The sequence below is a fragment of the Canis lupus genome, chromosome 17 (assembly GCF_011100685.1).
Source record: "Canis lupus familiaris isolate Mischka breed German Shepherd chromosome 17, alternate assembly UU_Cfam_GSD_1.0, whole genome shotgun sequence".
NCBI lineage: Eukaryota > Metazoa > Chordata > Mammalia > Carnivora > Canidae > Canis > Canis lupus.
Genome location: NC_049238.1, coordinates 39,297,485 through 39,322,022, shown reverse-complemented (window position 1 = coordinate 39,322,022; position 24,538 = coordinate 39,297,485). Strand labels below are relative to the sequence as shown.

The 24,538-nt window shown below is 39.3% G+C and overlaps 2 protein-coding genes across 6 annotated transcripts in view; one reads left to right on the top strand and one right to left on the bottom strand.

Moving 5' to 3' along the window:
• POLR1A (RNA polymerase I subunit A) overlaps positions 1–8,715 on the bottom strand; it is an 81,595-nt gene extending 72,880 nt beyond the window's left edge. The window contains exon 1 of the mRNA XM_038561535.1: positions 8,635–8,715. The gene's annotated coding sequence lies outside the window, so the exon portion shown is untranslated. The remainder of the gene's footprint in view (positions 1–8,634) is intronic.
• The window catches only part of PTCD3 (pentatricopeptide repeat domain 3), a 29,980-nt gene that overhangs the window by 2,131 nt on the left and 3,311 nt on the right, over positions 1–24,538 (top strand). For 3 of the 5 annotated variants that reach the window (XM_038561547.1, XM_038561545.1, XM_038561546.1), the window contains exons 3-20: positions 80–116; positions 4,772–4,817; positions 9,343–9,411; positions 9,873–9,977; positions 11,768–11,891; positions 13,734–13,849; positions 14,836–14,903; positions 16,062–16,149; positions 16,544–16,604; positions 16,894–16,979; positions 17,830–17,974; positions 18,664–18,714; positions 20,591–20,680; positions 20,973–21,001; positions 21,851–21,957; positions 22,928–23,006; positions 23,097–23,187; positions 24,220–24,305. In XM_038561547.1, the coding sequence (XP_038417475.1) occupies positions 80–116; positions 4,772–4,817; positions 9,343–9,411; positions 9,873–9,977; positions 11,768–11,891; positions 13,734–13,849; positions 14,836–14,903; positions 16,062–16,149; positions 16,544–16,604; positions 16,894–16,979; positions 17,830–17,974; positions 18,664–18,714; positions 20,591–20,680; positions 20,973–21,001; positions 21,851–21,957; positions 22,928–23,006; positions 23,097–23,187; positions 24,220–24,305 (1,478 nt within the window). Of the gene's footprint in view, positions 1–79; positions 117–4,771; positions 4,818–8,274; positions 8,376–9,342; positions 9,412–9,872; positions 9,978–11,767; positions 11,892–13,733; positions 13,850–14,835; positions 14,904–16,061; positions 16,150–16,543; positions 16,605–16,893; positions 16,980–17,829; positions 17,975–18,663; positions 18,715–20,590; positions 20,681–20,972; positions 21,002–21,850; positions 21,958–22,927; positions 23,007–23,096; positions 23,188–24,219; positions 24,306–24,538 lie in introns of those variants that run through there. The other 2 variants (XM_038561548.1, XM_038561549.1) reach the window with 2 other exon arrangements.

The following is a 24,538-nucleotide window of genomic DNA, read 5'->3' as shown; positions in this document are numbered from 1 at the left end:
GTGTTAATACATTTCACTTACTTGTAGTAGTGGTAGTATTGGGAAACTGATTTACTTTTGTTTTATTTTTCAAATTAAGGGATTGAAGAAGTGGTCATTCCAAGAAAGAAAACTTGGTGAGTATTCAGTGTTCATTCAGCAAGTGGTTGGGTGCAAAACATTTGTAGGTAAGGAGCCGAAGACATGAAGAGCAGTAGAGAGCATTTCACGGAACAGAACAGCTTATGGGAGAAAAACTTGGGAGTTGAAAACATAAAGAGGGTGGAGAGTAGTGAGTGAATAGGGCATGAGATTTACATAGGGTTAAAAGATCTGAATTAAGTTTGGATAAGTAGTTAAATGATAATGGTTAATTATGAACATCCTTATTAGAAGGATTTTTTTTTTTTTTAAAGAATATTCTTACAAGGTTGGAAGACCAGACATAAGTATTATCCTTACAGTCTTTAATAAAGTAAAACAAAACAGTGTGGACAGAGTTTAGCTTCTTTTTAGCTCACTAGATACATCCTTGAATAAATTGTCTTATTTAGGAGTTGTTGAATATGTGAGAAGTGAAACTTCTCTCTAGAATTCTTATAGTACTGATTTTGAAGACCCTCAAAAAGCCAGGTCTTCTCTAAGTAGGACCCAAAGACTAGGTTATTTTAGAAAAGAAAAATTTTAAATTACAGAATTAATTATTGTGGGGGAGTATGCTAAAAACAAGAAGAAAATAAAATTGCCAACAATTACTCTAATTAGAGCCAAGCTTCTTGGTCTATTCCGTAGTAAAATGTGGACAATGACAGCACCAGCCTCAGAGGATTAAAGGAGCATTTGAACAGTGTCTTCCACACAGTTCTCAGAAGATCACTATTTTAAGGTTTTGGGGTTTAACCTTTTTTTGCATAAATTACAGTTGACCCTTGAATAACAGACTTGAACTGCTTGGATCCATTATGTTTTTCCATGAACACAGTAGAGTATTATGAATGTATTCTTAAAAAAAATTTTTTTTTTACTTTAAGAATACAGTGTGTAACGCTTAAGAGGAACAATTGATTAATGCATATTTTGTAGGTTATCAGAAAGGCTTTAGTCAACAGTAGGCTATTGAATTTGGGAAGAGTTAAAAAGTTGTATACAGAGGGGTGCCTGAGTGGCTCAATTAGGCAGCTGTCCTTGGCTCAGGTCATGCTCTCAGGGTCTTGGGATCAGGTCCCGAGTCGAGTTGGGCTTTCTGCTTGACAGGGAGCCTGCTTCTTTTTTCTCCCTCTGCCTGTGCTTCTGCCTGCCTTTGTATGTGTGTGTGTGCATAATTTCTCTCTCTCTCAAATCTTAAAAAAAGTTATACATGGATTTTTGACTGTGCAGAGGACTGGGGGCTGTTTGGAACCCCTTGTTCAAGGGTCAGCTGTATACATATAGTTTGAGAGAACTGATTTGTATCTATGAATGGCATTCATGTCCAAAGCACTTTACCAACCCACTGTGCATCTGTCCCTGAGGAAGGTACTACAGGGAAAATGGAATATCTGGAGGTTGTGGTCAAGTGGCTTATGATATACTTGAGTCATGTGCATATTTTATTTTATATTTTACTTCTTATACTTACATGTGTACAAATCTTATACACACAGCTAGAAGCATAGAGGATATGATATAGTCAGTAATGGTTGTATTACACAAATCAAGGGAGTTTTATTGAAAATGTGGAAAATGACCTGTGCCTTAAATGAGTAAGATTATTTTATTAGCATCAGAATCACCTAGGAATTTTGTTTAAAATGTATTTCTCTGTAGGTAATTCTTGTGAACCCTAAAGTATGAGACCAGATAAAGGAACAGTAAGGTAGAGTGGCACATCACCATGAAATATCTGCTGGTAGGAAGAGGCCAAGCAGGCAGTTCTGTGAGAAATGTTCTCTTAGAATAGGGAAATAAGATAGCTGATACAGAGCACTGGCCATTAAACTGAGGCCTGCTTATTTATAGCCCAGGAGCCAAGAATGGTTTTTACATTTTTTTTTTTTTTAATGCTTGAAAAAGGCCAAAAGATGTTCATGGCCATGAGAAAATCACATGAAATTCAAAATCTTTTGGAGCTTGGCCTCATTTGTTAACATTGTGGCTACTTTTTTTTTTTTTTTTTTTTAAGGTTTTATTTATTTATTTGACAGAACACAAGCAGAGGTCATAGGCAGGCAGAGGAAGAGGGAGAAGCAAGCTCTCAGCTGAACAGAGAGCCCGATGTGGGTCTTGATCCCAGGACGTTGGGATCATGGCCTGAGCTGAAGGCAAATGCTTAACTGAGCCACCCAGGTGCCCCATCTGTGTCTACTTTATGCTACACTAGTGTAACATACAACAGAGTCCCTGTGACACTATTCATTTCTTTATAGAGAAAGTGATAATTTCTATACTCTGGAATTGAGGCTTTTAGACCTGGCAGAAGCCATTAGGGCTAAAATTCCTGTTGCCTTATTTTAAACATGTATCACCATTTAAGGATGTGATTTCCTAGATCACTCAGGTGCCAAAGAAGATGTTAGCAAATTACACAGGTTCCTTGTGAGTTTTCATAAATGAATGTAATATATTAAAGGCAGTGTTGTGAAAGCGTGAATCTATGTAGTAATGTTAGGGGTGATAGGAAATCTAGTTATAATCAATGCATAGGTAACTGGGTTCCTAAAAGAAGGAGATCTAAAACTTGATAGAGGGGCACCTGAGTGGCTCAGTTGGATAAGCATCTGACTATTAATCTCAGGGTCCGGAGTTCAAGCCCCACATTAAAAAAAAAAAAAAAAAAAAAACTTACTAGATTGGTATAGAGAAGGTGTGGAGAAATGGACGCCTCAAATAACATTTGTTGATAGAGCAGTCAATTGGAATAATACTTTAGGGGAAAGTTTGCAGAATCTTAATTTAAAATGTGTATACTGGGGCACCTGGATGGCTCAGTGGTTGAGCATCTGCCTTTGGCTCAGGGCGTGGTCCCAGGATGGAGTTCTGCATCAGGCTCCCTATGGGAAGCCTGCTTCTCTTTCTGCCTATATCTCTGTCTCTCTGTGTCTCTCATGAATAAATAAAATCTTTAAAAATAAAAATAAAATGTGTATACCTTGTTGGTTAGCCATTCTGGAGGAACACTAGCATAAATCCAAAGAGACATGAATGAGAATGTTTTTTACCACTTGGAAATACTAACAAATTGAAACAGTCTGAGTGCCCATAGGTAAATAAGTCGATAATAAGTGGTTATCATTTAAAGAAACTTACTAGATTTATATGTAGTAACATGGGTAATACAATCAAACTTATGTAAGCAGATGAATAGAATGGCAGTATGTGTTTTTTTATGGCTGTGTTTGTGTGTGTGTGTGTGAAAGTATGTTAAAAGTTCTGGAAATACAAAAAACAAACTTGTGGTGCCTGGCTGACTCAGTAGAGCATGCAATTCTCAATCTCGGTTGTAAGTTTGAGCCCCACATTGGTGTAGAGAATTAAATACCAAACTCACAGTTAGGGGGGAAGGAGGGTCACCAGATGACACCATAATCTGTAATATTCTAGTTTATTTTTTAGGGATAATATATCCATTGATACTGATTTTTAAAATAAAGAACTAGCAAGTAATGTGAATGTCATAATTTTTTTGTCAGTTCAGTAGGTTAAGAAGATATGTTCACTTGATAAGACTTATATGCTAATATAAGCTTTAGTGAGAAAATGTCCAGAGATGAGGATTTCTTTGTCCTGATTAAATTACATAAATGTGACTTTAAAAGTGGATAGAAAACACCATGGGTTTTATACACATCAGGAAATTATTCAGTCATGATGTAATATAAAATCCCGTGTATGTTCTTCTTTTTGAGATGTTGAGTGTTCTGTTAAAATTTGTTTAGAAAAATACTTTTGGTTTATTAAGTTTACTTCTCTTTTGGAAATGAAACACATAAAATGTAGCAAGAATAAAACTATTTGGAACCAAATTATCTTGATTTGTCTATTCAGTGAAATCTCCTTTTCCAGCAGTTCAAGTCTCTACCCATAGCATAGTGGCCAGCTGGCCTGGAATTTTTATAAAGGCTATATAGTTGAGAGGTCTAAATGAGAAGAGTTCATCAGAATCATCTGGGAATTCAGTAAGAAAGTATGTGACAGTTATCCGTGGAACTTGGAGGATTTGATTCAGAAAGTCCGGAGTGCAGCCGAGGATTTATTCTATATAGCTGAGTTAAGAGTCACTGCTTTAAACAAAAAAAGCCGCCACTTCACATAACAGAAGAGCCCAGAAAGTGCAATAAGGAATGCATAGGAAAATGGGGTGTCTGTTTAAGCCCCACACTGAGTATAGAGATTATCTAAAAATCTTAAAAAAAAGAATGCATAGGAAAATGGATAGGGCAAGTTAAGATTCAGGATAGACACAGACATCTTTATAAGATAGGAATGGAAATTGCTAGGCCTTTGGAGGTAGTATGAGGGACCATGCCAGAGAGGATGGGCAAAGTATAGTAGGAACATATACGACCCACCTTTAGGAAAGAATGGGACTGTTTGCTCATTTTCTAGCTTCTTGTTGTTCTAGTGATCTTGAGAAATAAGAACTGGCTTTAGTTAAGAGCTAAACTTTTTTTATTGGCTGATCCATACTGAGAGTAGAATCACTTGTTCATTTTGTGGGTATAAAAAAATCCCTATGCCCTCTTCGGCAGCACATCTACTAAAAATTGGAACGAGAAATCCCTTACATGGGTTAACGTATGATTCTTGTTCTTAGGGATAAAGTGGCTGTTCTTCAAGCACTTGCATCCACAGTGAGTAGGGTAAGTAGGAATTTCAGGTTTTTTTTTTTTAAGATTTCATTTATTCATTCATGAGAGACAGACACACACAGAGAGAGGCAGAGACACAGGCAGAGGGAGAAGCAGGCTTCACGCAGGGAGCCCGATGTGGGACTTGATCCAGGGACTCCAGGACCATGCCCTGGGCCAAAGGCAGGCGCTAACCTGCTGAGCCACCCAGGGATCCCCAGAATTTCAGGTTTTTGTTGCAGATCTTGCCAGTTTCTTAGAAATAATGTAATCCAGTCCATTCATGAGACAAATGGAGAAAGTTTTTAAAGAAACTGGCTTTAGGCTAGTTAGGAAGTTAACTCCTTGTTTTAGCCCTATGTCTTTTATCTCCAAACTCCGTGTTTTTATCTTAAATCCGTAATCTTTAAACTTAATCCCCTGAAGAGCTTGTTGAAATGCATGGCCCTGGAGGATGGTTTAGATCCAATACTGTAATGCAGGTGATGTGTAGACCAACTTTGAGAGATAGTGTATCTGCCATGCTGTAAATAATACAGTGATTTAGAATGTGGGTCCTGGAGCCAGTGTTTTGTTTCATATCTGAGTAACTAGCTTTGTGACTTGCATCAAAAAGTTACTTTATCTCTGGATGCTTCTGTATGTTTATCTATAAAATGGGAATTAATTATTATTACAACTATTTTAGTGAAATATTTGTCAATAACTTGCTGTCTTGACAATTTAAGAACGGAGTTTGTAATCTAACAGATAAACTGAAACCTTAGTAAATGCCTCAGAAATGGAACTTTTTCTTTTTTTCTTAAGTTAAGTAATCTTTACATCCAACATGGGGCTCAAACTCACAACCCCAAGATTAAGAGTCACATGCTGTACCAACTGAGCCAGCCAAGTGCCCTGGAAAAGGGAACTTCTGGCTGATTGTATTTTTCATCATGTGAAAGCTATTTCTTTTTTTTTTTTTTTTTTTTAAGATTTATTTATTCATTAGAGACACAGAGAGAGAGAGGCAGACAGGTATGCAGAGGGAGAAGCAGGCTCCATGTAGGGAACTTGATGTGGGACTCCATCCAGGGACTCCAGGATCACACCCAGGGCTGAAGGTGGCGCTAAACCGCTGAGCCACCCAGGCTACCTGAAAGCTGTATTTTTAATTTCAACTACAAGGATAATGTCTAAAATAATTAAGACGTTAACTGCCACAATGTCTGTGTGGATACTAATCTTCTTTAAGGCCATTATCACAGATTTCCAGAACTGTTTTCTATTGTAGATGTTAAACTTAAGGAGTAAAAAATAATAATAATAATAAAATAAACTTAAGGAGTATTGGGTCAAATATGCCCTGGTATATCCTAGCAGTTTCTCAGAAGGGGTTTTTAAAATACTGCATCTCCATGCTAGTAATACATTGAGATCTTCAGCAGTTTACTTACCTCTAACTAGGCATCTGAAATGTAAACTAGAGTAATGGCCCTCTGAGACTTTCTCAGGTTGTTTTTGTTTTTTGTTTTTTAATGAGAATGGCATTCGAGTCAGAGAAGTTGTAGATTTATGTGTGCATTTGTCTGATTTGTCTGGGTTTGGGCCTTTAAGACGCAAGGTATAGTAATTTATTCGTTCAGTAACTGCATATTCTACCCTTCTGATGCTTACCAGGCACTGTGCTGGATGTAAAGACAATCCTTGCACAGTTCCTAGAGAGGGAACATGGAGGAGCACTGGGAAGAGGGTACATAACCCAGGCTGGGAAAGGACTTCCCAGAGGAGCTGATAATTGGATTCCTTCTAGGAACGTGAGCGGCAAGGATACTATGATGGGAAGGAGCATTCCCGTTAGAGGCAGCACCATGAGCAAAGGTACAAAGGCATAGAATGAGTAGTTGGTATGGTAGGAATCAAGGATTTGGTGGGTGGAGAAATGAGAAATATGAGGCAAGATGATTAAACACAATGCTGGGGACTCAGGTCCTCCGAAGAATTTTAAGCAGTGTTATGAAAATCAGATTTTAGAAAAGACAGCCATGTGGAGATGGGAAACGTTGGAACTTTAGAGTAAAGATGTTAAAACTACCATGTCCAAACCCAAACCTCGCTATCTCCTCAGTGGCACCTCTGTTGTTCTAGTTGCTCAAATCAAAACCTAAGGAGTTATCTGTGATTCGTTTTTTCTCTCTTGCTGCATATTAGTAAATCCTTTGTTTCTTCCTTCAAGATAGATGTGCATGGAATCCCAAGACCACTCTGAGGTGCAGTGATTTGCTAGGACAACTCCCAGTACTCAACATATAGTCCTACAGCTACTATTTAATATAGGAAAAGGACACAAAGCAAAGTTGGACAAGGGAAAAGGCACATAGGGTGAAATCCAGAAGAAACCAGGTACAAGTTTCTAAAGAGTCTTTTCCCAGTGGAGTCACACAGGATATGCCTGATTCCTCCAGCGGAGTTGACACACATGTGTAGTATCTGCCGTGAAAGCTCTTTGGAGACTCGGCCCAGAGGTTTTTTTTTTGGTGTCTAGCCATGAAGGCACCCTGTACCTGGCACATACCAATATTCCAGACTTTCAGAAGGAAGGCAGAAGTTCACCATAAACCACACTGTACAGACAGTCTCGACACAATGAGCCATTCTCATTGGTACTGGGGATGGTGGGAACCCTCCCAAAACCAGATTTTCCAGGGCAGCCTTGCAAGTAGGCCTTTCTAAGGATAGCAGTCTCAGGCCTGATAACTCTGCACAGTATCAGACTCTGCACTCTTGTCATCACAACATGATCACTGTAGTCATCTAAGTCACCATTATCTCTTACTACCCTGGATTAAACACAGCAGGCCCTGTCTCTTCACTGCCCTAGCTCCCCACAGACAGCTCGCATTTCAGCAGCCCAAGTGATCCTAATAAAATGTTGGATCACATCACACTTTTGCTCAGAACTCGAGTGGCTTCTCATTTGTCATAATTGGGATAAAAAGTAGGTGAGAGCTCCTAAGGCCCTCCGATGATCTCCCCACTCCCACGTTACCTCTCTGACGGCATCTCTTGTCAACCTTCTGGGTGCCCTACCCGAGCCTCCTGCCTAATTCTGTTTCCCCGCAGGTAGACCTCTGCTTCAGGGCTCTAATGTTTGCTGTTCTTCTGCCTGGACTGCTTCCCCTGAGATACTCAACATTATTTACTCCCTCATCTGCTTGAATCTTTGCTTCAGTATCACTTTTTCAGTGAGGCCTTCCCTGACTACCCCATTTGGGTCATAGATCTCTTTGACACTTTCTTGTCCCTTTTTCTACTTCATTTTGCTGCATAGCAGTTACATCTTTTTAATTCATTGTGTATTGTTTATTTTTACTTTCTGGAGGTTTTTTCCCCCCTACTAGACTGCAAGCTTTATAGGGAGGGGATAATTCTGTTGTCTCCCTGGTAACTAGAATAATGAGTGCCTGGCACATAGGAAGTGCTTTGTAAAAAATAAGGAAGACACTGAATTATGGCTGTGGCAGTTGCGATAGGGACAGTGGAGTTGGTAGGGGAAGATAAGGAACTAGCATTGGTTGCATCTGATGATAGGTAAGTGGAATGGAAGAGGCCCTAAACAGGTATCTAACAAGGGTGGTACAGAGGATCAGAGCCAGGCACTAGTTCAAGTGTAATCAGGGAGCAGGTAGTCCAAGGCAGCTAACCTAGAACTGCTACCTCTGGTTTATCATTACATGACTGCTGCATCTTAGTGAAGTGGTATAACCAGATAAAATGAGTCTCCAATGAGTGTGAAGGGAAAGAGGTTTTGAAAGGGCAGCAGGAGGCTGAGACCCAAAAAAAATCCTACCTCCAGGCCTTCGGTATGAGCAGCTACCCCTTGAGAGCTGCAGGGAAACGATCCCTTGGAGAGTCCAAGTCAGACAGGGCACCAAGGGGATAGGAGAGATTCTGGATATAGGGTGCGTTTTTCCTATGGAACAATGGTCCCAGAAGGCCCAGGAAAGGAGGTTCCAAGGGAGAGAGTAGAGGAATAGAGAAAGTAATTTGGGGACACTTTTCAGTGAGTGGTACTGAAGAGTTGATTTTGCTCAGAGTTCTCTAGAACAATGTGAAAAAATGTATCAAACCTCCAACATCAGGACGCAGGAGAAGCTGCTACTGTTTGCTCCTTCCAAGAGGGCACAGTAGGATCCTCCATTTGGAGGAGGGACTCTTGGATGGGTAGTGGCCAGGCTTTGAAGGAAACCCTAGTTCAGGACACTGGTGCCCAGACTGGTTAATTAGATAATCTTTCATTTAAATAAGCAGTAGTTCCTGGTAGCACCCTCATATCTTAAGAGTCAGTAATAGGGGTTTGAGCCCTTGTTTGCTTTAAGTTGTGTGTAATGACAGCAGAGTCTTAGAGAGCTGAGAGTACAGTATAGGTGTTTCTCTCACCACAGACACACACTTCTGCAAGTGTTACATATGTAATTAAAATTTCTTTTACAGAGTTTTTAGTTATCAAAACTCAAGGTCTTAATTAAAATATAAAGAGATTTCTTTGTCTTCACAGGACCCCACAGCTGCCCCTTACGCATTTCAGGATGATCCTTACCTCATACCAGCATCCTCTATGGAATCTGTGAGTGTTATCATGTAGCTTTTCTAGTATTATGTTTTATCTTGGTTGTTTGGGTACAAGCATGGATGGATATAGAATTTTACTTAGGTGTAAAAACTTTTGAAAAGTTAACAGATGCTGTTAACTGTTAGAGATAACTCTTTAGACTCTGAATCCTTTGCTACTTTTTTCATAGTTTTAGAGCGAGGCTGTGGAAAAGATTTGGGATTTAATTCTTAGGGCTCTTTCACACTGAAGCAGTCCACTCGGTTTCAGTGCACTGGTTTTGTATACCACAAGCTGTGTATGACCAAAAATGTCACACTCAGTAGCAGAGGTGCACATGCGGTGGTGTGTAATTTAGCTTCTAATTGGGTTTCTATGTAATATTGCATTCTTTTTGAGGGGGTGGATAATACTTGCTGAGGGTGTAATTCTGATCTTTTGAGTCAGTTTATATCTAAATCCTTTTCTTTATATAGCGTTTGTTTTTACTGGCAAAGAAGTCTGGAGAGAACGCAGCAAAGTTTATTATTAATTTACATCCCAAATATTTTCAGAAGGACATAGCTGAACCTCATATACCGGTAAGGAGAGGTAATTGTGATTTTTCAGGTATTACTATGTAAATGTATATTAAACCAAGTTTTCATGGCTAATATTTGAGTAGCCAGTTGAATGTCCTCAGTATTTGTTTGAAGTCTGCTGATGTGTATAGTTACCTTTTTTTTTTTTTTTTTTAAGATTTTATTTATTTATTCATGATAGTCACAGAGGAGAGAGAGAGAGGCAGAAACACAGGCAGAGGGAGAAGCAGGCTCCATGCACCCGGAGCCCGACATGGGATTCGATCCCGGGTCTCCAGGATCGCGCCCTGGGCCAAAGGCAGGCGCCAAACCGCGGTGCCACCCAGGGATCCCTTGTGTATAGTTATCTTTGCTTACAGTAGTAACTTTTTTTTCTTTTACTGCTATACGTATTTGGTCCTCATCCTGTTTTCCCCATTTGACTTCTGTAACACCAGAATCTTCAATCTTTACCCCTGTGATTGTTCTTTTTAGTTTCTTTGAGTAGCTTTTCTGTCCATCCCTCATGTTGGTGTCTCCAGAGGTTTCCGTGCTCAGTCATTGTCTCGTTCCTGTCTGCAGTCTTCCTGTTTCAGCAGCCCTCATGTTCCATTTGGCATTCTTCTATATCTGGCCCACTATCCCTCTGCTTTGATAGCCCAATGTCCTGGTTTCCCTTCAGAGCCTGTCAACCCTTCTGCCTTTGACTATGAATTCCAGACTCTATTTCCAGCCACCTCTGTGTCATGTAGTCATGAGGTGTGAGTGTCATGCAGCACATGCTGAGTGTTACCCATTGTGCTTGGTGCTGTCATTATAGTGGCAAGTGGAACAGAGGCACCCCTGCCCTCTGGGGTTTATTAGTGAAAATAGTAGCCTCAGGCTCATATCCCAGACTCCTTTCTTCCCAAAATGCCTGCAGCCAAGCACAGCCTCCTGCTTCTCAAGCGGCAACTCCCAGTGACAAAATTGGAGGTCTGCGATTGTGCAGGTGACAGTGCCGGTTGTCCTCTGCAGGACAATGGCAGTGATGGAATGGTCAGTTGCTGGCCCACCCACACCCCTGGATGTTTCTAACTAGCTGTTACTCTTCGGTGCTTATTAGCTCGCTTCTGCTTGAAGCCTCCCGTGGGTCCCTGCTTCCTTGGCAGGCAGCAATGTCACACATCCCGGATCTCCCATTATTGATGTTCACACTGCACTGTAAATCTTTTCTTCTTTTCCTCTCTGATAAATGGGGAGAACCCTGAAGGTAGAGGATGATTTTCATCTCTGTGTCTCCCATGCCTTGCTCTGTGTCTGGCAGAAAATGGCCGGCATTCAATAAATATTAAAATAAACTGGTTAGGTAAAATCAGTGTACCCTGGTGATGGTAAATGTTCAGAGAGTAAAAGAAGTATGAGCGATGAAAAGTTTCTGCCCTTACAACCAGGTATACTCTTGACACGAAACAAGATAGGGACAAAAGGAGAAGGGATAGTTTTGACAGGCGACAAAGTTAAGTTCAACTTGAAGTTGGGGGAGTTAGTTGGAAACTGGATTCTTTAGATATGGCTTAAATATTTATTTATATATATATATATATGCTTTTCAGTCAAACTAGAAAATAGCTAAATGGTTTTGTCTCAGATACCGGAGGTAGTCTCTTTTTTGTTTTAAATTGTATTCCCTACAAAGATGTACACGTGGCGCATGAAACAGGAATTGGGACAGTGAAGTTTTGTTTTGGTGTGTTGTTGGACAGAGTTTAGTCCTGCTCAGCTATTGTCCCTTTACCTGTTTGTGGTAACTAGCCATCTTCTTTTCTTAGTGTTTAATGCCCGAGTACTTTGAACCTCAGATTGAAGATATAAGCGAAGCAGCCTTGAAGGAAAGAATCAAGCTCAAAAAAGTCAAAGCCTCTGTGGACATGTTTGATCAACTCTTGCAAGCAGGTGACTCAGTTCATTTAAAGCTCCTCTGGGAACATGGGCTTTGGAAGTGGGCTGTGGATGCGTGATCCTGCTGGTCATGAGTAAAAGTTAGAAGGATCTCTGCCTAATGTTGTGTTCCTACTTTTAAGAGTTTAGTAGTTAAAAAAAAAAAAAAAAAAGTTTAATAGTATTTCAAGTTCTGCTTCAGCCTTACTTTTGAATTATAAGCTAGATGGAGTTGGACCTTAGTTTCCTGTGCTCCTGGGTTGTATTGTGTAGCAGATAGAGAAATTATAGAACCATTCTTCCTTGGCTTCCATTTTTAACCCTAGGCATATACGTACTGTATTCACATTTCTTGTACTCCTTGTGTTTAGAGGCATAAACTGGTAAAAAAAGGAATATTTAAAAAGGAAAGAACACTAACCTGAGTTACTGAGATACTGATTCTAAATCTAATGTGAATTAACTCTGTAGCCTTGGAAAGATCACAGTTCTGCAGCACTTCTGTCTCTCAAATTCTCTGGCTCTCTGAATTTAATCTGGGTGAACATCTAGTGATATAGATCTAAATTGCATGGCTTGTAAACTACCAGGAGAGGAATATACCTATAGTAGCATCAAAGGCAGCAGGACTGTAAGTTCATGGACCACAGAATGCTCTTCAGTGATTTAGGATAACAATCAACCAGACATAAAAGAGATAGGAACTGGACTGAGTAATTCTTGAACACATTCTTGAACACAAGAAGCCTTTACAGCAAGCTGTGTTTGACTTGGGAATTTTAGTGTGTGGTCTGCTCTGGTATTGGATGTACTAATGAATTGCTGATGTGTGTTATAATTTACGGATGCCTTTCCCTCTGCTTGTTGAATATGATAAGTCTGCATTCAGGTTCTTAGTGCTCAGCTCTGTCTTCCTCTGGTTTTACACACTGTGCTTATGCACGTGCAGACATTAAGTAAGCGGTTCTGAAGACCGTGTGTCAGACCCACAGCTCAGAGTAACAGAAGAAGACAACATGCCATGGGGGAGGTTAGAAGAAGTTTTACCTTCAAGACCTCAATAAGTACCAAAGCCTTTACATGGCATTTCACATAATTTGATTCTGTAGTACCTTAGGAATTGCTGTGTTTTATAATCATTTTATAAAGGAAACTGATTAAATTTCCAGTTTTAAGATAGTATGATCCAGTCCAGTTACCCTCCGGAGCTTCTCTCCATTCTGCTGTGCTCTTTTCAGAGGTTTTAAATTTCCTAATGGGCATTTTTAATGTCAGTATATTTTCAGAAAAATGCAGGTACTTTATTTTGCAAATACTATATCTCATACTGCCTGTTTCCTTTTTTTCTTAGTATCAAGATGGGAGCATAATGTTTTTGAGTAACAGTTTTTAAGAGCTACTATAATTAGACACTTGTGCTAGTATTTCTAGGCAAGTATTCCAGTGAGGGCCCAGATCCAAGTGGAATAATTCTGCTTGCATATGTAAAATTGGAACTGGGCCAGGGAAACTTAAGTGGCAGTAATTTGCACTCAGAGTGTTGGGTTTGGAGACAATAGTTAAAACCTTGAGTTTCTTGGGGGTTATGAGTATGTACAAAGTGAGCACAGGGTCAGGCTTTGTCTTGTGTTTTAGTCCCTCATGTCAGGCCACACGGTTGCTAGGTATTGTGTTTGCATCTCTTCAGATGTTTCTGTTGACATGGAGTGTATGCTCATCCATTCTTAGAGTGCTGAAGGATACAAAATATGTAGCCAAGAAAGCTCTAGCTTGTAGAAAAAGTGAAGAATTTTAATCCAGTAAGCTTCCGTTCTTTAATGTTTCAAGGATTCTTTCCCTTTCTTCTCCTCCCCACAGGAACCACTGTATCTTTGGAAACAAGTAACAGTCTCTTGGACTTACTGTGTTATTATGGTGACCGGGAGCCCTCAACTGATAATCATTTTCAGCAAAGTGGAAAATCAGAGGAGCTGGTAAGCTTAAAAATATTTTGACTTTGCCTACCACATGCAGTCAAAACGTTGAGCAGAAACATTAGGCAAGCCCCTCTGTTGTTGTTACTCAGAGTGACCAGATGATAGGTAAGGAACAGGGAAAGATTCCATGGCCCCAGCCCCCTCAAAAATGCATACATATGTGGGCAGCAAGTAGTGAGCACACTGTTGGGGCTCTAGAACAGTACTGTGCCAAGAGCTGGCCTGTAGATAAGAAGTCCTATCTTAATTACTCAACCCAGGAGTTGTAGAAAAAGATCCCACATACATCTTTGGATCATGTGAACAAAGGTTATGTACATCATTTTCATAATATATTCATACTTGTAAAAATTTGAAAGACAGACTGGATGTCCAGTGTCATGTAATTGAATTATGCTGTGTGGTGATAGAGAGGACTAGCATAGGTCTATTCATCTGTGGAAAGATGCATCATATATTGCTAAGTGAGAAGATAGGCCAGATGATAATATTCCATCTTTATAAAATATTTTCATATTGCATAAGGGAAAATGAAAAATTAAGTGCTTTTTCTTCCATTTTTGTCTGGTTTTCCTCCACTAAATGTGGATTGTTTATATATGAAATCATTAAGTCTTTTCAAATGTATAGGCATATATGTTGTTTCTGTGTGGTTCAAGCACAGTCAGCTCAAGCCAGGCTGTGTTTGAGTTTCCAGTTCCTCCCTCTGGGCTAGGCTGTGCAGGCGACTGGCTTCATCTCTCTTCCAGCCTGTCAGTTCTTGCTTTAAGTGCTAGCTTTACTTTCATCTCTAAGTGAGCTGATGTCTGCTGAAAAAAGTATCCCTTTTTTTAGGTGAACATTTACTGGGTTTTTTCTTCATCTTCTATTGGCTCTGTATTTCTTTTATTTTTTCGAGGTTTCCTTTGCCTTTCTGATTTCAAGTATTCTAACTAGGAGGGTGCATTCTGTTGTCATTTTTTGTTGATGATGATTCATTTCAGGAAGAGGACACAGGAGAAAATGATAAGAAATCTAAGAAGGCTGATGATCAGTTTGGAGTCACATGGAGGTAGGTTATAAATCATTAGAACTTGGTAGTACTGTTCTTTATGGGGCGTGGCATGCTCCCCATCACCCCCTTAAGAAGATACGCTCCTGAAGTTTTCTAAAATTGAATTTGTTTCTAGTGTACAGTACAAATGTCACCATTGGTATTCCTCTGCATTTAGAGCTCATTTCATAAGTTTACTTCCAACCAGCAGTACAGGGTTGACACTTCACTCTTTTCCTCCCTACCACCCATTTCATTTCATGTCACCTTCACATAGTATTGATTCCTTGGGTAGTTTGACCAGTGGTCCTACTGTCCAATTTATACCTCCCTTTCTGAAAGTCTGGATATTTTTGTGAGAACACACATGCCCTAGAATATAGTTCTAAATTAAGGCTGCTGGCCAGCAGGCAGAAATGCTCAGCATTTCCAGACAAAAGGTGAATAACGTTTAACATTTGAGAATTTAACTGAATAGAAACGTCTGGTAAAAGATATTTCACATGGATGTATGGAGAAGGAAAGCTACCATTAAGATCTGAAGTCTTTTGTGAAGTGAAAAATTGAGTAGAATCAAAGATTAAATTTCTTGTAGTTTTTCATAATTTCGCATGCTGGTTAAGAATATGGGCTTTGCCATATCATCCTGACTCAAATCCCAGTTCTGATTTCTGAGACCTCTTTATAAGAGACAGAATCAAGATACAGCATAGTCTGTAAAACATCGTTATGTTTATTGATTGGTTGATTGATTAAAAGAAGATGCACCAGAGTGTGATGTGTACACACACTAGGATATGAAAGAGAGACGCTAGAGAAACTACTTGTCCGTGGTGGCCTCTGGGGAGTTGTATATGGTTGAGAGAGGGTGGGGAAACTCCACTGTGTGCCCGGTGTACACTTTGCTTTTTGTTCTGTATTGTGAGTATCTATTAATGTTTTTGTAAAAATTTTCAGTCCTGATTCTGTCACTTAACTGCCAGGCTCTGAACCACTTGAGGTTTTCGAGCCTTGGTTTTTCTCACTTTTCAGAACGATAAACATGTCTCTCTTCCTCTCTGGATTGTGAGAGTTGTGTGTATAAAGTGCTTGGCACATTGTGAACTCTCAGTAGATTGTGGTAGCCGTTGGTTTTTCCTATTACCCCTGGTTCACATTTATTCTTACTGTGTCTAGGGCAAAAAACAATGCTGAGAGAATCTTTGCTCTAATCCCAGAAAAAAACTCCTATTCCTACTGCACAATGATCCGAGGAATGGTGAAGGTAACGTTTTATATTTTTATCTTTAATTTCCACTAAATCAGGATTTTTCATCCTTAGATTGATTGACAATTGGGCCAGATAATTTGTTGTCATGAGGGCTCTCCATTGTATTGTAGAATGTTTAGTAGCTCCCTATCCTCTACCTACTGCATGTCAGTACTACATCTTCCCCAACCCCCAGTTGTGACAACTAGAAATAGCTCCAGGAATTACCAAATGTCACCTGGGATGCAGAATTGCTGCAGTAGAGTATAAATTTCATGAGAACTGGGACCTTGTCTGTTTCGTTTGCTATTGTATTCCGAAACCCTAAACCCTAAAACAGTAGATGTACAAATATTTCTTAAGTGAACATGTTTGACAATGCTGAGTTTTTGTATTTTCTCTCTCCCAGCACCGAGCTCTTGTGCAGGCATTAAACTTGTATGCTGAATTATTAAACAACAGACTCAAGGGTAAGTGTGTTTGTAGAGAATTTTCCTCTTTCCTTTTCTTTCCTTAAGAATCTGTAACATCTTTGAATCTACAGAATATTTGGATCTTCCTCACCTTTGGGCTCACTTTTAATCTTTTCTTGTGGTATTGGTGGTAGAAGCTGGAGGAGAGATCAGAGCAGGGAGTGATTGTCTAGTTTTGTGAACATATATTAATGAGCTAGGAGCCACATGTGCATTACTGCTTCGTTAAACTGAGCCATTTAGGAATTCAGCCCAAATTTTGTTAAGGTTTTTTCCTCTTTTACAGCTGATGTGTACACCTTCAATGCACTGATTGAAGCAACAGCATTGAATATGAATGAGAAATCAGAGGACAAATGGAATAATATACTGGTAAGGAGGAACCCTCATTTTTGTTTTCTAGTGGGTCTGAAATATCTTTTCCTAGAAATACAGGGGATGGAGACCACACTTATTGAGCATTTTCATGGCAGATACTATGACACTGGACACTCAGCAGTTGCATGTTTACACCCTCCCAGCAACCCTATAGTTAAATTATCTGCATGTGAGAAGAAAAAGTTGCTTGACCAGAGTCTGTGACTAAAATTCAAAAAGACTTCGGTTGCTCTGTTGATTTCTCATAGTTTTATTACAAAAATAATGCATATTTCCTGAAACCTTTATATCAAGTAAAGTTTGAAAAAAAATTATATTCAGTGGATTGAGGTAATTAAAGAATAGAAATGTTTTTATGTTTTTACACTGTACGGTTTGTGTGTTTTTGTACCATACTGCTCATTTTAGAGGAAAACACCCCCATTCATTCTAATCTGTTCTTCTGCTTTACTAGGCAGGGAGTGAAGACAGACACCTTGATCAAGTGAGGTGGGGTGACTGAATGGAGTGACTTCTGTAAAAGGCAAAGTCACTGGTCCTGCTGATAATTCTTTTTTTTTTTAAGCTTTTATTTATTTATTCATGAGAGACACACAGAGAGAGAGAGGCAGGCTCCATGCAGGGAACCGGATATGGGACTCGATCCTGGGTCTCCAGGATCATGCCCTGGGCCAAAGGCAACGCTAAACCGCTGGGCCACCCAGGCTGCCAGATAATTCTTAAATTAGGGATATATTTATTAACTTTAGACTTAGCCAGAGTGCCAAATTCTTTTTTAGTGTGTAATATTAGTTAATTTACCCACCCAGGTGTAAATAAGACCTACTTCTTTTGATTCAACTAGGAGCTCCTAAAACAAATGGCTGCACAGAAGGTGAAACCAAATCTGCAAACATTTAATACTATTCTGAAATGCCTCCGAAGATTTCAGGCATTTGGAAGATTGCCAGCCTTACAGACCTTTCGTGAAATGAAAGCCATCGGAATAGGTGAGTATGTATCCTGGTGTCCGTCACTGGAGGCTGAGACACTGCTGAACCAAGGGCTTAGATCCAGATGAGCAAAAAAGAAATGGTGAACTCTTTTTGCTTTTTAAGTAATGTGTTGAGAATTCCTGATCTGCCATTTGGCACACTTAATTACATGCATTTACTAAAGATGGGAGCTCCTTTATCGTCATGTGTTTTATAGCAAATTACAATGTTTTTTTAATATTTTGGGTACTTTCCTGTGGATTTCTTCATCCTGGGGAGAACTATTTACTTAAGAGTTAGTTTTAAATCCCATGATATTTCCTAGCCTAATTAGGTATTTGAACCCAACTGTGCTACTGTGTTTATAGTTTTCAGTAATTTTTAAAAGTTGTTTGGGAATCAGTTCATTTCAGTATACTTAGTGTTCTTGAGTGAAGGATCATAGTACTTTATAATATTTAGTAATGATACGTCAAGGCTTGCTTGCATGTGTGTCAAGGCTTTCTATAAGAGATTCTTTATATTTTTCCACTTAACATTAATCAAAATGAGCTAGTAAAGGTCTTTGTTCAGAGGAATAGTAATGTATTCTCTTAAATAGCATGTTCAGTGTGTTTTTTTAAGTCAGTGTGCCTCAGTAAACTGTTTTTGGATAGCCGGGTTTGACTTGTTTCTTATTTTTTTCTATCCACCTGGTAATTTAGAACCCTCGCTGGCAACATACCACCATGTTATCCAGTTGTTTTATCACCATGGTATGTATGACATTGTGTATTAACTTATGTAGAAAGCTGACCCAGCTCTCTTATGTTTATGTGAGTATTTGCTGTAGGCTTCTTTTGCTCTATATGATTTTCAGAATAGAGAACTCCCAAATTAACGTTATCCTGTAGCCTGGGCAGAAAGTTACCCTTGAAGGTAGTAACCTTGTTTGTTACGGAAAACTTCAGCTGGAGGGGACGGGGCCATTAAATGTACTGTTGGTATACGATTACAAATGGTCAGAAGGTATGTTATTCTGGAGTTCTTTTGCCTCTCCAGAGCTGTGCTTTCCACTAAAATAGCCATTAGTCACACATGCCTATTTAATTAAAATTAAATGGTATTTAAGACTCCTTCATTGCATTAGTGCCAGGTGGCCACGTGTGGCTACTGGCTACTGTATTCAGTGATACAGCAACAGAACATTTCCATTTTTAAGGAAATTACTGGACAGTGCTGCTCCGTGGTAACCTTAACCTTATTTTGAAGCCTTGTGGGAGAACTTTTTAGCTCTGTTTGTCACCTACTTTAGGTCAGCCAGATCCTATTGGAGCTGTGCTCTGTTGAACAGACTTTGGAGCAAGGCACATCTGAGTTGAAATTTCACCTCTGTCATTTACCAGCTATGCCAAAGGAACTCGATACCTTACCTGAGTAAATACCGTCGGACTGTAATGATTAAATGAACTGTGTCCAGTGTCTTGGAAGACATATAGTAAGCACTCATAGTCTGTCAGTTCTTATCCATTTGGCCCAACCTGAGAAAGAACCAGTGGTGGGTTCAGAAATGACCGCTCCAGTCCTTCTCTACTGCAGTAGACTTTATAGATATAAAACAGAAGAACTTGATTGTCCGTGTTTTGGTAGGCTAATTTTACAAAATCCACATCCTCATCTATAGGGAAGAGTTTTATCTTTTAGGGTAGGGGGAAAGAGGTAAACAATTTCCACAGTAATTGGATCTTCTTCTGAAATTTTACTCAGTCTTGACGTTGTAGTGAAACTGGTGCTTCTGACCCCAAAGCCTGTTGCATTTTTCTCTATTGTCACACATCACTTTGATTTCGTTTCTAACCAAAGTCTGTGGTCCTGTTTCCTAAATAACACTCGGAAACATGGGGGCAGGCTCAGAGGAGGAGTGTCAGTTTGCCTTACAGGTATGTGAGCTAGCTACCTGCAGTTGACAACGTCTAGGTAGTTATTCAAAAGAAAGCCTAAAGATTGAAAGGATACATATAAAGTAAATTATTATGTAACTAATAAAATGATTAGGAATGCTAGCAAATGGGAATACGTTTAAGGAAATTCTAGGAATACATCTATACTGTCATTAAAACTAATCACTTGAAAAGTGGATAAGATACAGAGCGGATTTGGATGAATAAGGTGTAAGGAATTGTATAGGTGCATTTTCTACCTATTAGTACCCACTTCATGTGATTTTTAAGAGGATTGCCTATATCCATTAATCCTACAGTTTTCTTTTTCTGGCCTTTTCATCTTGATTATACTTCAAAGCAACACAAATGATTCGCAAAAAACATGTTTGTTTTTCTAAGTATGCAGGTTTGGTTGTGTGCTTGTCTCCCACTTTGGTGAAAGTCAAGCTTAAGACAAGACTAGGGAGGGAGGGAAAGTCCCCTGGGAGCACATAGACAAAGAGCCAGAACTGCTCCAGATCGTATGCACAGTTCTGCTGTGTACTGTGCCTCTGCTCCTTTAGAGAGCATGCATCCCCGCCGGCTCTCTACTGGGTAGTATGCCGAGGGTGGAGGGAGAAGTGTGGAGCCTTGGACTGCGTGCCATGTGGGTGGGTGGTGTTACAGAAGGGGACGACTGATAAAACCTCATTGCTCTCTCATTCTGCAGAAAACCCTTCAAAAGGATCATCCCGCATCATCTATGATATTATGAATGAAATAACAGGACAGAAATTTACCCCAAAGGACCCAGATGACGGTATGCACAGAAATTGCTTGTGTGAAACAAAAAGCCTGCTTTCCTGATTGCCAGTTATTAGAGGCTTTATGATGAGGACAGAGTTTAATGTAGCTTTTCTTATGGGTGATTATTCTGTGGAAGTCAAAATATGTGTAGCACATTGCTGTATGCTTCCTCTCCTCTAGAATTTTTATTCCTTTAGGTTTAACTTACCATTAACAATTCTATTGCTAGGATTTTTATTAATGCTGCTCACTTGAAAATATATTTTATCCATTGTAACTGAGACTTTGTGAACTTTTATTTTCAGATATGTTTTTTCAGTCGGCCATGAGAGTTGTAAGTACTATTTTCTTGCTTGACTTTTGTTTTTCTTTTTCCTTTTATCCACTTAAATTAATCTGTAACTGGAGCCAGGGTGGGTGGGGTTCCCTGATTCTCTCTTTCTCTTTTATTTATGTTTTTACTACAAATTTTCTTTTTTTCCTCTTAAACTTTATACTAACTCACATAGCATCCCTTACCCTTTGTTTATTCTGTATATTGTCTTTTTTCACACTTTTGTTCAATAAGGTTTCAGAGTATTTCATATTTGCTTATTAATGACTTTTTGAAATGGCAAAGGGCTGTTTTGAATTTTGGTTTTTCATTTTGTGCTAACCAGAAGTAGTTTAAAACCGTTTTAGGATGGATCAGCATATTGTTCCCTAAGGATAATTGCTTTCCAAAAGTTTAGTCTATATCCTTGCAGGTTTTTTATTCTACTATTCAAACACACACAGCCAGACACATTTCCATGATATTTTATTTGTTGACAACATAGTATTTCATGGGAGGGAGGGACTACAATTTACTTAAAAGTCTGTGAGTGCATTTTGGAATTACTTCCTGGGTTTTGTAGAACAGTGTTGCTGAAGTGAGCACTCCATCTGTCTTTTATGCACGTGACTAGGTGTTTTCATAGGATTGATTTCTACAGGCATCAAAATCACTTTATTTTAAATTTCATTTCAAATTTTAAATTGGGGTGGGTTTGTTTTCCCCTCAATATTACAACTCATTTGCTGTCAACCAGTAATACATTGAATCAGCATGAATATTTCCACAAATAACTATTTTTTTTAGTGATCAAGCCACTGTTTGGCTGATAAACTTGAGTGATGCTTATTACTGCTTGCAAATTTTCAGTGCTCATTTCTCAGAGATCTAGAACTTGCTTATCAAGTACATGGCCTTTTAAACACTGGAGACAACTGGAAATTCATTGGACCAGATCATCGGCGTAATTTCTATTAGTAAGTGTGCTAGAAATGTATCCTTTTGCATTATTGGAACCTCTTTAAGCAATCACTTAGTCAATTCTGCAAGTGGGAGACTATGGGGTAGCACTCCCATGTCACCTCTGCAGGCAGCATGTCCGTAACTTGCAGTACATGTTAATTGAGCACTTGGAAATTCAAGCAGTGGTAAAACAGATTTGCCAGACTGAGATGTCTGATGTGTATCTTTTAGGCTCTTTTTCTTTGTAACACTTTAAATGTATATATCTTTTTTCTCTGCACCCTATATTATATTTTTGAATGTATAACAGGGTGGATCCCTAACAATTTCAGTATAACCTCTTTGTTTTTTGTCTTTGTAAGGTTTTGTTTATTTGAGAGAGAGTGAGGGATAGAGAAGGGGCAGGGGGAGCAGCAGAGGGAGAGGGAAAAGCAGACTCCCTGCTGAGCAGGGAACCCAATGTGGGGCTCAGTACTGGGACTCCAGGATCATGACCCAAGCCAAAGGCAGACACTGAACCAAATAAGCCACACAGGCACTCCAGCCTCTTGTTTTTAAAGATGAAAATACAGAGATGAAGCCCAAAGAGACTCCTTTAATGAGTCTGACTTCAGGTAATTAAAAACAAATAAGAACTTAAGGAGGCAGCCTATTAATAGGCATGTGATGATTGTCTATTGTGTGTCCATATCCTTGCTTCACATTGCATGCTTTTAAAATGAAGGTGTTGTCACTGCTTGCCATGGCCTGAGAGCATACTGAGGAGGCAATCATGAATCGCTAGTTGTGGATAAGAAGTTATTTAATTGGGAATTCCAGAGAGCATAGTTAGCACCTCCCAGGTCAAGCATTGGCCCACATAACTTGACATTGTAACTTATAAATTGATTTTAAATTCTGTGTAACATATCATTATATAAGCTGTGCTGTAACATTCTATTGTTAGGCATCTGAGACTAAAGCTACCTTTTCTCTCCATTACAGTTCTAAGTTTTTCAGTTTGCTTTGTCTCATGGAACAAATTGATGTCACTTTGAAGTGGTATAAGGACCTGGTACCTTCCGTAAGATGATTCATTACTTATCATTGTAAATGTGTTTGGTGTCTTTACTGATTAACATTTTAAAAATATGTTTGTATTTCTCTTAATCAGGTATTCTTTCCCCGTTCCCAAACTTTGATAGATCTTCTCCAAGCATTGGATGTGGCCAACCGACTAGAAGTGATTCCTCAAATTTGGAAAGGTTGGTTTCAGCATGTTTGTTCAGGCCCATCTCACTTCATTGTCCTACATTTGGTTAACAAACACGTTAACATTGTTAGGGATGGAAATTTCTAATTTTCACTAAATTGAATCTATTAGTTAAGGTTTGCTTCATGGTTGCTGGCTCACAGTGCATATTGGACTATGTGAGTAAAAATGCATTGAACATGACCTAAATTAGTTCCTTTGTGACAGGAAAAGGTAGACTTTTGTGCATTTGTTGTATGATATGACAAAGGGAAGATCAGTGCTAATTACATACACACCCTAAATCAATTCTGGTCTCCATCCCTGAAGCCTTTGTTAGTCCTCTACATCATGCTGCTCTTCATGACTCAGTTGTTAACCAGTCAGTGATACTTAGGTCTCTAAGAAATAGGCGTGATTATGGGTTTCTGTGTATAAACTGGCTATAGAAGATGCTGTATCTCTTTTTCTATATGACTGAGCACGACTTGAGTTTCTGTCAGCTTCAAGTTTCCATGTCTGAACAATGAGACAAGCACCCTGATCTACTATCTCATGAGATTGTAGTGACTGTTAACATACAACGTCATTGACAATTACCAAGTGCCATAAAACAGGTGTCTTATCATATCGAGCCTGGTAGCTGCCCGAGAGTAATTGACTGGGAGCAGGTTACTGCCTTTCATTGCTCCTTCGTCCCTTTTTTTTTTTTTTTTTTTTTTTAATATTTTAATTACTTACTCATGAGAGAGACACAGGCAGAGGGAGAAGCAGGCTCCTTGCGGGGAGCCCGAAGTGGAACTCGATTCCAGAACCCCCAAGATCACTTCCTGAGCCAAAGGCAGACACTCAACCACTGAGCCACCCAGGTGCCCTTCCATCCATTCTTAACACGAATTATCCTGCTGGTTTTCTTGGAGTCTGGAATAAATAATGTCAGCAACTTCCTTTCACCCACCAAAAACTATGACAGTGGACAAGGTCAGTGAAAGAGTTTTGGTTTTATGTGACAATGATCATTTCTTTGTTCTTTTTCTGTTTCAAGATAGTAAAGAATATGGTCACACTTTTCGCAGTGACCTCAAAGAAGAGATTCTGATGCTCATGGCGAGGGATCAGCACCCACCAGAGGTAGGGTATATCCAGATTCAAGTCCTGTTACAGTGTGAGATGTGTGCTAGTCAGTATTTTCTCCAACATTGTGGACCCAGAGAGGGTAATTCCCTTGGTTTCTTCTAGGGAAACTGAATTCTGCCACCTAAACCCAGATTTAAATTCTGTATCTAAACATATGTAGCAAGTAGCAGAATCCCGTTTCTAAAGTCCCTTTCATTCCTCAGGTCCAAAAGCAAGTTTCTTTCTGG